At 28.9% G+C, this 14659-nt stretch overlaps 1 protein-coding gene across 1 annotated transcript in view; it reads left to right on the forward strand.

Annotated features, from left to right (window-relative positions):
• Nucleotides 1-13536, forward strand: part of LOC109609534 (tyrosine-protein kinase Dnt-like) — an 88141-nt gene extending 74605 nt beyond the window's left edge. Inside the window, exons 6-11 of the mRNA XM_020026201.2 lie at nucleotides 2422-2626; nucleotides 10412-10580; nucleotides 11022-11331; nucleotides 11386-11545; nucleotides 11597-11733; nucleotides 11786-13536. Of these exons, the coding sequence (XP_019881760.2) occupies nucleotides 2422-2626; nucleotides 10412-10580; nucleotides 11022-11331; nucleotides 11386-11545; nucleotides 11597-11733; nucleotides 11786-11897 (1093 nt within the window). The 3' untranslated portion in view covers nucleotides 11898-13536. The remainder of the gene's footprint in view (nucleotides 1-2421; nucleotides 2627-10411; nucleotides 10581-11021; nucleotides 11332-11385; nucleotides 11546-11596; nucleotides 11734-11785) is intronic.
• Nucleotides 13537-14659: the final 1123 nt, after the last annotated feature.

Raw genomic sequence — 14659 nt, forward strand, 5'->3', positions numbered from 1 at the left:
AATAATAAATCAAAATTTCTCCACATTTTCTTAAAGCATGATAAAATATTCAAATAATTTTCATTTTTTCATCAAAATTAGTTGCTATTTACTATTCTATTAAACTATTTAAATATTTATAAATGTCATTTTTTGCTATACAAAGTTTTCTAAAATATAATAATAACTAAAATATATAATTTGTCTGTTTATTAACAAGTCTTAAAAATAAAAAATGATCAAATATTTACCTATGTTTTAAATTAAAGAATAATTGCTTCTTCATTGTAATTTTTGAATAGATAATACTATTTATATTTCTGCATATCTATATTAATAAATATTTATTCAAAATTTGTCTCCACTTTTTCTTTAACTACGATAAAATATTTAAATAATTTTTATTTTCTTTAATAAAATTAATTTAAAATTTCTTCAAAGATTTCCTAATATTTACTATTCTATTAAATTTCAATTTTGTACATTTTAAACAATATTCAAATATTTATAAATATCATTTTTTACTAGCGAAAGTTTTCTAAAACAAGAATTATCACATAATTTATCAAATAATAACTAAAATTTATATTTTTCTAATTTATTAACAAACGTTTAAAATTAGTTATAAATAAAAATGATCAAATATTTACCTGATGTACTAAATTAAAGAAAAATTACTTCTATATTATAATTTCTGAACAGATTATACTATTTATACTCCTGAAAATCTATATTAATAAATAATTATTCAAAATTTGTCTCCGCTTTTTCTTAAATTATGATAAAATATTTAAATAATTTTCTTTATTTTTTACAAAATTAGTGTAAAATTCCTTCAAAAGTTTCCTAATATATATTATACTACACTATTTTCTCGACAATTTTGTACATCTTAAACAATATTCAAATATTTATAAATATCATTTTTTACTATCGAAAGTTTTGTAAAACATCAAATATCACACAATTTACTAAATAATATCCAAAATGTATATTTTTACAATTTATTAACAAACGTTAAAAATCAGTTATAAAGAAAAATGATCAAATATTGATGACTGGTGTATTAAATTAAAGAAAAATTGCTTCTTTATTATAATTTTTGAATAGATTATACCATTTATATCCCTACATATCTATACCAACAAATAATTATTCCAAATTTGTCTCCACTTCTTAAATTATGATAAAATATTTAAATAATTTTCATTTTATTTAACAAAATTAGTTCAAAATTCCTTCAAAAGTTTCATAATATTTAATACTTTACTATACTACACTATTTTCTCGACAATTTTTAAATATTTATAAATGTCATTTTTTACCATCGAAAGTTTTCTAAAACATCAAATATTACACAATTTACTAAATAACAAACGTTAAAAATGTGTTATAAATAAAAATGATTTTATTTACCTGAAAATTAAAATTAATTTAATTAAATTAAAGAAAAAGTGCTTCTTTATTGTAATTTCTGAATAGATTATACTATTAATATTTCTGCAAATCTATACTATGTCACTTTTTTAGCAAAATTAATTTAAAATTCTCTGAAAAATATACTAATATTTACTATTCTACTATATTCCGCTATTTTCTCGACAATTTTGTACATCTTAAACAATATTTAAATGTTTATAAATGTCACTTTTTACTATCGAAAATATAGTATTAAAAAATCCATGTTCATTGAAATGAAAGTGATGTTGTGAATATTTAAAAACAGTATAAACACAAAAATTTATTTACAACTATTTATTAACGCCAGGTTAAATGATTTGAAACGAAAAATGTTTAACAGTGTCATTTAAAAATTGAAAATTCTAGTAATAATAAAAATGATTTTGTATCGAACCTAATTCGTGGTTTCAATGTGATAAAAATGAAACACACATTCGAAAAAATGTTTAATAAAACCCAGACCTTTTTCACAAATGGAAGGCATTAAAAGTTGGTTGTTTTTTCTGCAAATAAACGTACACTAAAATCGCAGAACAAATATAGATGTAATTGGCAGATGATTCGTAACAGAGTTTATACAGTTTGGGCAATTAAAAGCAAAATATTGTCATGTAAATCATTTTTACAAATGCAGACCACGTAATTAAAACACGAACATTTCGAAACGACTGATGCCACCGAAGTCATAATTCATGAAATTTTGTCAATTTCATTACAACGTTTAATGCCGTCCGACGGAATATGAATATGATAGATATTTATATGATGTATTATAGCGAGGCAGAGGGCAATATCATACCTTTACGTATTCATTAAATAAAATTTATATCTGTCATTTTTGTGAGGCTTTTATTGTTTCGGTTCGTGCACTTTTCCACCATCAACAACCAACCCGTACCGCCTCACTATTTTACGATCAAATTAAAACTTAAAAAATATATTAATTCCTGTATTCGCTAACGTCGTTATTCCTTTTAATAGTTATATGACAGCAATATACGACAATAACCAGCATGTGTTTCTGCGTTTGGGTTCGGCGTTGGGCAGAGCTTCCAGCGCTGGTAGTGGAAGCTACGCCACCATAGCTAGCATCCAAAAATCACCCCCGTCTCCATCACCGTATGCCACCAGCGACGCATGCCGTGTCTCCTACTATGCGTCATCGCAGATAATGCTAATGACACAGGTTAGTAAGGATTATACTGTTTGAATATCATATAATTGCATGAGGGATGGAGTGTGAATGCAAGATGGTTTCAACGAGATAATCTAATCCCTGCATGTTAATCAACTTTCAAAATCTAAAAGGTTAAAGCTTTTTCATCTATGTATTAATATTATTTCGTGGATTTAATGATCGTGGAGGATTATTTGGAAGGATATGATCAAAAATTGAGAAAAATTGATTAAGACATCTTAAATCCTCCAATTATATCCTTCATCTTTCAAAATTGATATTAAATTTTGTTTTTACAATCTTCTTATCAGATAATATCAAATAACAATTTTTATAATAATGGTACAAAATGGTACTTTTGATTTAACTCTTCTGATCAATTAAACCATGGAATAAAGTGTCAAAAATATCTAAGAATATCATCATCAATAATACCTTCCATATTTTTATGAAAATTGAACAAATTGGAACTCTTAATTTAACTCTTCTGATCAACTAAATTATGGAGTAATGTATCAAAAATATCTGAGAATATCAAACTAATTACTACTAAACGACCCACATCAAAAAATATAATTAATAACACCTTCCATTTTTTTATAACAATGGAACAAATTGGAACTCTTAATTTAACTCTTCTGATCAACTAAATTATGGAGTAATGTATCAAAAATATCTGAGAATATCAAACTAACTACTACTAAAAGACCCACATAAAAAAATATAATTAATAATACCTTCCATTTTTTTATGACAATGGAACAAATTGGAACTCTTAATTTAACTCTTCTGATCAACTAAATTATGGAGTAATGTATCAAAAATATCTGAGAATATCAAACTAACTACTACTAAAAAATCCACATAAAAAAATATAATTAATAATACCTTCCATATTTTTATGAAAATGGAACAAATTGGTACTCTTAATTTAACTCTTCTGATCAACTAAGCTACGGAATAAAGTGTCAAGAATAGCTGAGAATATCAAACTAACTACTACTACTAAAAGACCCACATAAAAAATATAATTCAGAACATTTTCCATATTTTTACGTCAATGGGACAAGATGGTACTCTTGATTAATTCTTCTGATCAACTAAATCATGGAATAAAGTGTCAAAAATATCAGAGAATATCAAACTAACTATTACTAAAAGTCGCACATAAAAAATATAATTAAGACCATTTCCCATATTTTTACGTCAATGGAATAAGATGGTACTTTTGATTTAATTGTTCTGATCAACTATATCATAAAATAAAGTGTCAAAAATATCTAAGAATATCAAACGAACTACTCCTTAAAGACCCACATAAAAAAATATAATTAAAGACACTTTCCATATTTTTACATCAATGGAACAAAATGGTACTCTTGATTTAACTCTTCGGCTTAACTAAATCATGGAATAAAGTGTCAAAAATATCTGAGAATATCAAACTAACTACTACTAAAAGACCCACATAAAAAATATAATTAAGAACATTTTCCATATTTTTACGTCAATGGGACAAGATGGTACTCTTGAGTAACTCTTCTGATCAACTAAATCATGGAATAAAGTGTCAAAAATATCAGAGAATATCAAACTAACTATTACTAAAAGTCGCACATAAAAAGATATAATTAAGAACATTTTCCATATTTTTACGTCAATGGAACAAGATGGTACTCTTGATTTAATTGTTCTGCTCATCTATATATATATATATCAATTACTGTCAAAAATATCTGAAAATATCAAACTAATTACTACTAAAAGACCCACATCAAAAAATATAATTAATAACACCTTCCATATTTTTATGACAATGGAACAAATTGATACTCTTAATTTAACTCTTCTGATCAACTAAATCATGGAATAAGTGTCAAAAATATCTGAGAATATCAAAGTAACTACTACTAAGAGACTCACATTGAGAATTATAATTAATAACACTTTCCATATTTTTATGATAATGGAACAGATTGATGCTCTTAATTTAATTAACTCTTCTCATCAACAACATTAGGGAATAAAGTGTCAAAAATATTTGAGAATATCAAACTAACTACTACTAAAAGACCTACATCAAAAAAATTAACTATTAACACCCTCCACATTTTTGTAACAATGGAATAAATTGGCACTCTTAATGTAACTCTTCTGATCTAATTACAAATTATGGAATAAAGTTACAAAAATATCTGAGAATATCAGACTAACGGGTACTAAAAGACCCACATCAAAAAATTAAATAATTAATAACACTTTTCAAATTTTTATGACAATGGAACCAAATAGTACTCTTAATTTAATTCTTCTGATGAATCATATCATGGAATAAAGTGACAGAAATATCTGAAAATATCAAACTACTACTTTTTAGTAAATTAAAAATTATAATTAATAAATCTTTCCATATTTTTAAGAGAATGGAACAAATTGGTGCTCTTAATTTAACTCTTGTGATCTGATTATAAATTATGGAATAAAGTGTCAGAAATGTCTTAGAATATCAAACTACTACTAAAAAACTCACATCAAAAACTATAATTAATAATATTTTCCATATTTTTATGCCATTGGAACAAAATGGTACTCTTGATTTAATTCTTAAAATGAACTAAATCATGGAATAACGTGTCAAAAGTATCTGAAAATATTGAATAAGAAGTTAAATAAGAAATACGATCTACATGAAAAAGTGTTTAGTGTTACTTAAATTATTTTTAATTTTTATCTAGTGGAGCATTTTAAAGAACCTAATTGATCACCATGTATCTGTACACATAAATAAATAACAAATAAAATTTATATACATAATAACGTGTTTAATAAAATAATAACTCGCGATAAATTGGCAATATGCCCAAAACATATAAAATATTTTTGCCTATAAATCCTTTAAAACAATTTGCTAACACGTATAGCAACTGTATCATAATAATTTCTGTTAAATCATTGTGCGTTAATATTTAACAATAATTTATTTATGTTAAAATTAATAACAGCATCCAGACAGAATTACAATGTTCCAATTCGAGTGTTTTCATGTCATTAAGAATTATTATATATTACACATAAAACGAAAACACGTTTGGTTTAATTCGAAATTAATTTTTCCATCCGGAACAACGGCCACCGATTTAGAGATCTGTGAATGAAACGTACAGGAGAATTTAGATCGGATTTTTTATTTAATTAATGGATTAAGGCCACAAATCTGTTTCTAAATCTAGGCTTTGTCGGCGGGATTGTAAGACAAGATAACCGCTATTTGTAAGGCTTAAGTATATTGCTTTCCAAAATACCGATATCATCCATTTAATTTAATTGTTTCAGTAAATAGAAAAATGTTCTTAAATTATTGGATCAGGGGCTGCATTAAGGTCTTATCGGGGAAACACGAAAGGTCCTCCTCACGCATCAATTCATTATCCTTGTAACTGCCATTACCATTTTTATTACTTCTCAGATGTGAATATGATACAGCGATTCATATAAGAAAGGAGGAGAAGAGTAAATAAAAAAACCTATGAATTTTTATGTCAATTTGGATTTTCATTTGGCCAAGCTACATAATTTCTGTTTCGCAAGACTTCCCCCCTTAATCACCCCGAAGGTAGTATTAGACTTTCTCGCTGGGTAAATCACCCTAAATCGGCTCGTTTATTAATGTAAAATAAAAGATCGGCGTTACATTCATGCATATTTTATATTATTTTTCCATTATTCGAGGCATCGTCATTTTTATGAGGGCGGAGAACTTTGTTTAAGCCCCAATAAATGATTTTTTTACGCTCTTGTTTAATGTGGCGGTACTACATTATTGGCTGGGTTTTAAAATGGATTTAGGATAATAAAAACTCCCAACGATTTTACTCTAGCCGTCGTAAAACTAAATGTACAAGCACTTTTAGTTGCTTCCACAACTTTCGATAGTTGTTTTTGTTAAATGGGTACTCGTTTATTGATTGGTACTCCGAACCTATGAAAGGACGCAGGCGAAGGAAACTTGTTTATACATTTGTCCCAGTAAATACAATTAAAACAATTAAAACTATTCCGGTTAAAAAGTTTAACGTGTTCAATAAATCAATGAATTTATACTGCACACAAAAAAATTAAAACACCTAGAAATAATTGATTTATTCCAAATTTTTTTAGAAAAATATTAACCTATTATATTTGATTATATTTGACTCCATCTTTTAAATAGACACTCATTGACGTGTTGTGGTATCGATCTAATGAGATTATCGACATTTTCTTGTGGTATCTTATCCCACACTAACTGAATCTGACGTCTTAGTTCATTAAGGCGTGGAGGGCGCTGTAAATTTCTTAAGCGACGCCTCATTATATCCCACAAATGCTCGATTGGGGAAAGGTCTGAAGATCTGGGAGGACAAAGCAGTAAATTCACATGGGAAGCTTCTAGGAAGTTTAATGTATTCCTGGCAATTTGTGGACGGGCATTATCTTACTAAAAAATTAGTCCGAGATCTCTTCTTATGTAGAGATAAAAATAAGTCTCCAAAACGTCATCCACATATCACTGAGACGTCGTTTTACCACTAATAGAAACTGAAGGTGATCTGCTACCATAAGCAATAGCACTCCAAACCATTAAACTCACAGTGTTATGAATATGACTCTCCACAGCAAAGAAAGGATCACTTCTTTCTTCACGTCACTATCTTACTAAGACATGACCAACGTGCATGCTTAAGTAAAAGCGTAATTCATCACTGTACACAATGTGATTCCATTCCTCATCCCACTGTTGACGTTCCATACACCAGTCACTACGTTGGCCTCTATGGTTTGTTGGTAGAACTAATTCCAAAAAAGGAAGATAAATCCCTATGCCAAAAGACCTTATACGGAGGTAAACAGACTGAATCCCAATTGGACTACCTTCATTAGCAAAAAATTCATCAGGAATCATCCGCATTGAACTCATCGTGTCCCTTAGGGTCAATATTTAAGACGGCGGTCTTGTGGCTCTGTGGTAGCTCTGTTTCTTCCGGAACCTCCTGCTCTACCTCTTCTGCCCTCTTCACTCCATGACTGCCAACATCGTATTACAATACTCACGTTTCTGTTCAAACGGGCTTTTTTTAGAATCGAACTTTCTGCTTCCTCCAGGCCCACCATCCTCCATCAAACTCACTTAATTGGATAAAATTCTTTCTTCTTCGTACTCTAGGCATGTTAAACTTTTAGTATAAATTACTAAATAAAACAAATTGTGACAATAACTAAGTACAGACTTGTCTGAAATACCTTAAAGACATGAAAAAAATGAACAAAAAAGCGCTTGACTTAAAATATAAAATAAAAAAGAAATAAACTGAACGAGTTCTTATCTGTAAAACCCCTGTAAGCAAACAAATTCGATGCACACCCAGCAAAAACAGATACAACTTTGCATTTTTACCCAACCCAATAAAACAAACTTCCGACTGATGTGCCCAATTGTTTAAATTGTGTTAAAATTTGTATTTACACAGCATTTGATGGTACACGCAAAAGTATTGCCTTTACGGCGGTCAATTCAGTGCTTCGGTTTTTCACGTTGTTTTACCGCCCGCAAAAAAAAATTCACGTGGCCAAAATCACTGTTGCAGACGAAATCCAGACGAATTCAGTCCGGACAATTCCGCTGCCATAATGTGTGTGATGAATGATGGGGGGTATTAAAGTTTTTATGTTGACAGTTGCAGCAACATTTCTATGCTAATTTAGTCGAATGCTCTGATTTACAACGGCTAATTAAAGGGCCCTGACGCAATTACATACTACTAAGTGCTTGGAGCTTACACGTTTACATCGTATAATAACCGCAGCGAATTGTCAATCAATAATTATTGATACGGTATTGGTATATATAAACTTGGTTTGCCATTCCGTTTATTGGGGTTTGTGTTGGTAAAGCATTTTGTGACAAATTTGGGGAGTTTTCATCAATATTAAACCCAGGAAATGCATAAGTTGTTCACATAACAAGTACAATTAATTGTTTTACTGATGCCATTCATCATTATTACGATTTCAGTAATAGTGACGGTTTGATTGAATAATACTATTCAATTGATCTGTCAAATTCACATATAAACATCTCTCTGTTGTTCAGCTTTTAAAACTGAAAATATACAAAAATAAACCTGCCAGATTATTCATGTGAATAATCAAATTTAAAACAGGAAAATATAATTACATTTGTTTTCAATGGTTCAATAATGTTGCACAATTTTAACACAAAAGAATGTTATTTTCTAATTGACTGAATAAATATTAAATTAACTATTTTCTGTTTAGACTTTTGTTCAAAAAAATTGTAGGAAAAATTTAATATCTGACTCACAATTAGTGACTTTATATGTTTATAGTGGTGGCCATAATTATACCAACAAAAATATGAGGAATATAATAAACTTGTATAATTGAAAAATGGTCGAGTCTATGCCAAGGAAATGGACCAAAATTATAAAACAAAAAGGATATTATACAAAGTGTTAATGTTAAATTAAATAACACATATTTAATCATTAAGAATCCCTTTCAAATTAAAGTTCCTATATTTGTGTCGAGTTCAATGTAAAATTTTATAGAATAAGAAGTAGTTTTTTGAATAATAAGGCTTAAATATTTCACATTTTAAAAAAATTGCTATAATAATGACCACTAATCTACGTCTAAAAACAAAGAATCGTGTGGTACGATTTTTGCTTTAGTTACGGGTGATATTTGGATACGACAAAGAATGTATCAGTGTCTTATTAAGGAGGGGAGAGCACTTTTTCAATATGTTAAGAAAATCAAACAAGGGTAAAACTCCCGTGACAATAGCCTGAGACATTATAAAACCGGGTCCCTGTACACATCAAAATTGATTAGACATATCCGTTTGAAATGCATTACAGTAATTGGATGTGCAACAGTGCTGGATCATAAGCAACTTAAGAGTTGAAAATGGTTTTACTGTGCTCGAGGACAAGTAAATACGGAGAGCCTATGATTACTCCTCCATGACTAAGCTTTGCCCGTGTTAATCCCTTGAGAACCAAAGCAATACTATTTACTTTAGACATTGAATTTCCCTCTTGCAACACGTTATCTGTTTTTCGCATAACCACCCCACAGATTTGTGTGAAATCAATCAACTACTGTTCGGGATGATATTATTTGGGGGACGGAAATTAATAAGTTTTTGTTAATGTTCGCTTCGTTTGACGGGGCCGATAAGACACAAATTTCTTCCATTCTTTGATTTCCAACTATTTTTTTGTTGAGGGATGAACATTTTTATTCCGTCAAGAGGAAAATGCTTCATTTATTATCGCGAATCCCCAGATTCGTTTAAATGGTTTTCAATAGCATTGTTATTTTTTAATTTTTCTGTAATTGTTAACAGAAGGAAAATATATTTTATATTTTAGTAGTTGTTGTTTAGTTGGAATTCAATGTTCTTTATTTTATTTACTATGTAACTGGAAACTTTATGATAAATCAATATCGTTATTATTATAAAACTTAAAAGCTCTGACCATGTTTACATGTTTTATACATTTTATAACCATTTAACACATTTAATTTTAACTATTCATAGTCACACACGACATTTATTTTAATCTTTATTACACATTTAGTTTTTATCTGATTTACTGAATATTTTTAGTGCAACTCTAACCATAAAACTTACAATAATCACCACATATTTAAATATAAATTCAAAATACAGCATTTATCCAATAATTTATGAAATCTTTTTCATAAAAATTTCCCCGCTTGTTTCAGAGACCTCTAGTTGATCCACGCTTAATTGACCCCACAAAACGACTACGCGCTCTGTTGGTACCCGTTGGAACTGTTATACTTAAAAGCGTCGTTAAAGAAGGAATCTTCGGCAGGATTTATTTGGCACAATTCGGACAACAGGAGACAGTTACCGTTAAAGCCATCAAAGGTGAGTTTTTTGCAAAATATAGATGTCACTACAAGTTTAACTATTAATTGGTGATTTTTAGATAGTTTTAACTAATGATTAAGATATTTTATAATATACAACATTCATTTAAATAAATAAATACAATTTTTCATTGAAAAATATTTTAATTAAAATAACTTTTTATCATAAAATGATTTTATTAAAATAGTAATGATAAAAATTTATTTATTAATAAAAATTTATTATATATAAATAAAAAAATTATAATATAATATAATATAATAATTAATCAAATAAATCATCAACCAAAAAGTTAAATGACTCTTTCTGGTGCCACATCTAAACCAATTTAAAATGTTTTAAGAAAGCTGCAGTTTAAAAAATATAAAATTTGATTTTATTACCAAGGACCTTGATTTATTAAGTGATAGGTCTCATTAACGTTTATTTTTGTTACAGAAACTGCTTCCAAGAGGCAACTCAATCTATTTTTGTCAGAAGGCACTATGATGTTTGGAATGGACCACAAGAACGTTTTGAAAATTATAGGCGTGAACATGGATAATCCGAAACAACCTTTACTAATATTCCCATGCATGAATTTAGGTAACTTGAAGAGGTTTTTGATCAAATGTAGACAAAAGGATGAGACTCACTACACTTTGTCCACCCAGAATTTGGTGGACATGGCTATACAAATACTGTTGGGTTTGATGTATCTTCACAGTCAATGTGTTTGTTATAAGGATTTGGCAACAAGGAATTGCGTGTAAGTACTAAAGTATTATCTCAAAGAAAATCATGTGTATGGACATATTTGTAGACTGGATGAAAAACTTCAAGTGAAGATCGCCGACAATTGTTTATCTAGGGATCTCTTCCCCAACGATTACTTTTGTTTGGCCGACAACGAAAGCCGACCAGTCAAATGGTTAGCTTTGGAAAGCTTGCTCCACAAACAATATTCAGTCGGTTCAGACGTCGTAAGTTGACTCACCCATCCAAAAACAATAGTTACATTACCTGTTTTCCAGTGGTCTTTCGGCGTGGTTCTTTGGGAACTCACCACGTTGGCTCAACAACCCTTCCCAGAGATCGACCCGTTCGAAATGGGGTCGTATTTGCGGAACGGCTATCGATTAGCACAACCATTGGGATGTCCTGATGAATTGTAAGTAACACGGCTAATTTTACGTGCGTGTGTAATTTCGGAAATATTTCAGATTTACTGTGATGAGTTATTGCTGGTTGGCGAATCCGACGGAGCGACCTCAATTGCCGCAACTGTTGGCTTTTCTTCAGGATTTTTACACTGCTCTTTGCAGATTCATTTAAGTATACGCGTACAATTCCTAGTCGGAAATTTATGTCAAAACTTTTAGTGAAAGTACGAATTTCATATAAAAATATTAAAATTCAACACAGGTATTAAAGTAAATACATTCCAAATGTAGTGAATGGCACAAAATTGCAGTATTATTTAAATAAGATGATTTTTATTATACCTACTGATATTTTTGTAAATGTGAGAGACTGATCTTATAGGTAAAACTAGTCAAAGAAACATATTTTTATAAAACTAGTGTCACCAAATAATATTGTGATGGATGTTTCGCAGTAAAACTATTATAAAACAAACTGAGTCTATTGCAAAATATCCCGATTGTTGAGTTTATTGTTTGGTGACAACTACTTGCATCATGAATAGTCCCCCAAAATCAAAAGAAGAGTTTAATCAAGGTGGATCTTTCGTGGTTAAATATTGGCTCTAATAACTTCTATTATATGGACGATATAATAGAGTAAATGTAATACAGGTTCCTAAGGATCTAGTATACCAAGTAATTATATATATATATATAAATATAAATGTATTGTTGTATTCTATACAGACTGTTACTATATTGTTCAAATATCTACCACCTATTTTAAGCCTGTTTTATGAATTTCTTTATTAACCTAATTGTAAGTAGATCTGAATCAAACAAACAATAAACATTAATTATATTTTAACGTCAAAATTATACTGTGTTTAATTAAGAATTTGATGTTACTGATGACAGTCTGTATTGCTAGTTGTTGCATGTCAAGAATTTTTTCTTTAATGTTTATTTAAGCGTTATTTCAATCCGAAATTTGGTACACAGGGTTAATCTATTATATAAAAGAAAATTAAATGTTTATTAGAATAGAAATAGAAATATGGGATCAACTATGATAACTAATGTAATTGTTACTCTCTCAATTTTATTAGTCTAATGACATTTGGATGGAATATTACTAGGGTAAATATTTTCAGTGGATAAATGTGTTACTACTACTGCCATTTATTATAGGCTTTATATATTTTGTAGTACTGGAATCTATATAATTATTATATATCAAACAATTCAAAATATGTATATGGATTATGTGTTAAAAAAATGTATGTAAAGACATTTTGATAAAGAGTCTTAAAACCCGAAAGTTTCATTTGAGTAAAACACCTGTACTCAAACAAGAATTGTGTAAATGTGACGTTTGATGTGCTTTATTATTTATACAATTAATATAATTATATATGTATGTTTATATATTATTAATAATAAATGTTATTAAAAGCTGTAACTGGTCTTTACTTAAAACAACAAAATCCAGAAAAAAAAATAGTCCAACTTGATTAACAATAAAAACTGATAGTTGATATCTACAAGTGTCTATTGTAAAATACTATAATAAATCAAATAATAGCCTTCAACTCATTCTAGAATTTGAAAACCACTCCTGGATATTTCTCCTGCCTGGTAAAAGGTCAACGCACACTTCTTGGCTATTTAATCTTGAAATACTTCTCCAGTACTACTAAAATAACAAAATCCAGACTAAAAATAGTCCAACTTGGTTAATAATAAAAAGTTATGGGTGATATCTTCAAGTATCTATAATAAAACACTATAATAAAACAAATAATAGCCTTCAACTCATTCTAGAATTTGAAAACCACTCCTGGATATTTCCCTTGCCCATTAAAAGGTCAGCGCACACTTCTTGGCTATTTAATCTTCAAATACTTTTCCAGTACTACTAAAACAACAAAATCCAGGACAAAAAATAGTCCAACTTGGTTAATAATAAAAAGTGATAGGTGATATCTTCAAGTGTCTATTATAAAATATAATAATAAATCAAATAATAGCCCTCAACTCATTCTAGAATTTGAAAACCTCTCCTGAATATTTCTCCTGCTCATTAAAAAGTCAGCACACATTTCTTGGCTATTTAATTTTCAAATACTTTTCCAGTACCACTAAAACAACAAAATCCAGAACAAAAAATAAGTCCAACTATTACTAATAATAAAAAGTGATAGGTAATATCTATAAGTGTCTTCTGTAAAATACAATAATAAATCAAAAATAGCCTTCAACTCATTTTAGAATTTGAAAACCACTTCTGGATATTTCCCTTGCCCATTAAAAGGTCAGCGCACACTTCTTGGCTATTTAATCTTGAAATACTTCTCCGGTACTACTAAAATAACAATATCCAGACAAAAAATAGTCTAACTTGGTTAATAATAAAAAGTTATGGGTGATATCTTCAAGTATCTATAATAAAACACTATAATAAAACAAATAATAGCCTTCAACTCATTCTAGAATTTGAAAACCACTCCTGGATATTTCCCTTGCCCATTAAAAGGTCAGCGCACACTTCTTGGCTATTTAATCTTCAAATACTTTTCCAGTACTACTAAAACAACAAAATCCAGAACAAAAAATAGTCCAACTTGGTTAATAATAAAAAGTGATAGGTGATATCTGCAAGTGTCTATTATAAAATATAATAATAAATCAAATAATAGCCTTCAACTCATTCTAGAATTTGAAAACCACTCTTGGATATTTCTCCTGTCCATCAAAAGGTCAGTGCACACTTCTTGCCTATTTAATCTTCAAATACTTCTCCAGTACTACTAAAATAACAAAATCCAGACAAAAAATAGTCCAACTTGGTTAATAATAAAAAGTGATAGGTGATATCTACAAGTGTCTATTGTAAAATATAATAATAAATCAAATAATAGCCCTCAACTCATTCTAGAATTTGAAAACCAC

The sequence above is a fragment of the Aethina tumida genome, chromosome 1 (assembly GCF_024364675.1).
Source record: "Aethina tumida isolate Nest 87 chromosome 1, icAetTumi1.1, whole genome shotgun sequence".
Classification (NCBI taxonomy): domain Eukaryota; kingdom Metazoa; phylum Arthropoda; class Insecta; order Coleoptera; family Nitidulidae; genus Aethina; species Aethina tumida.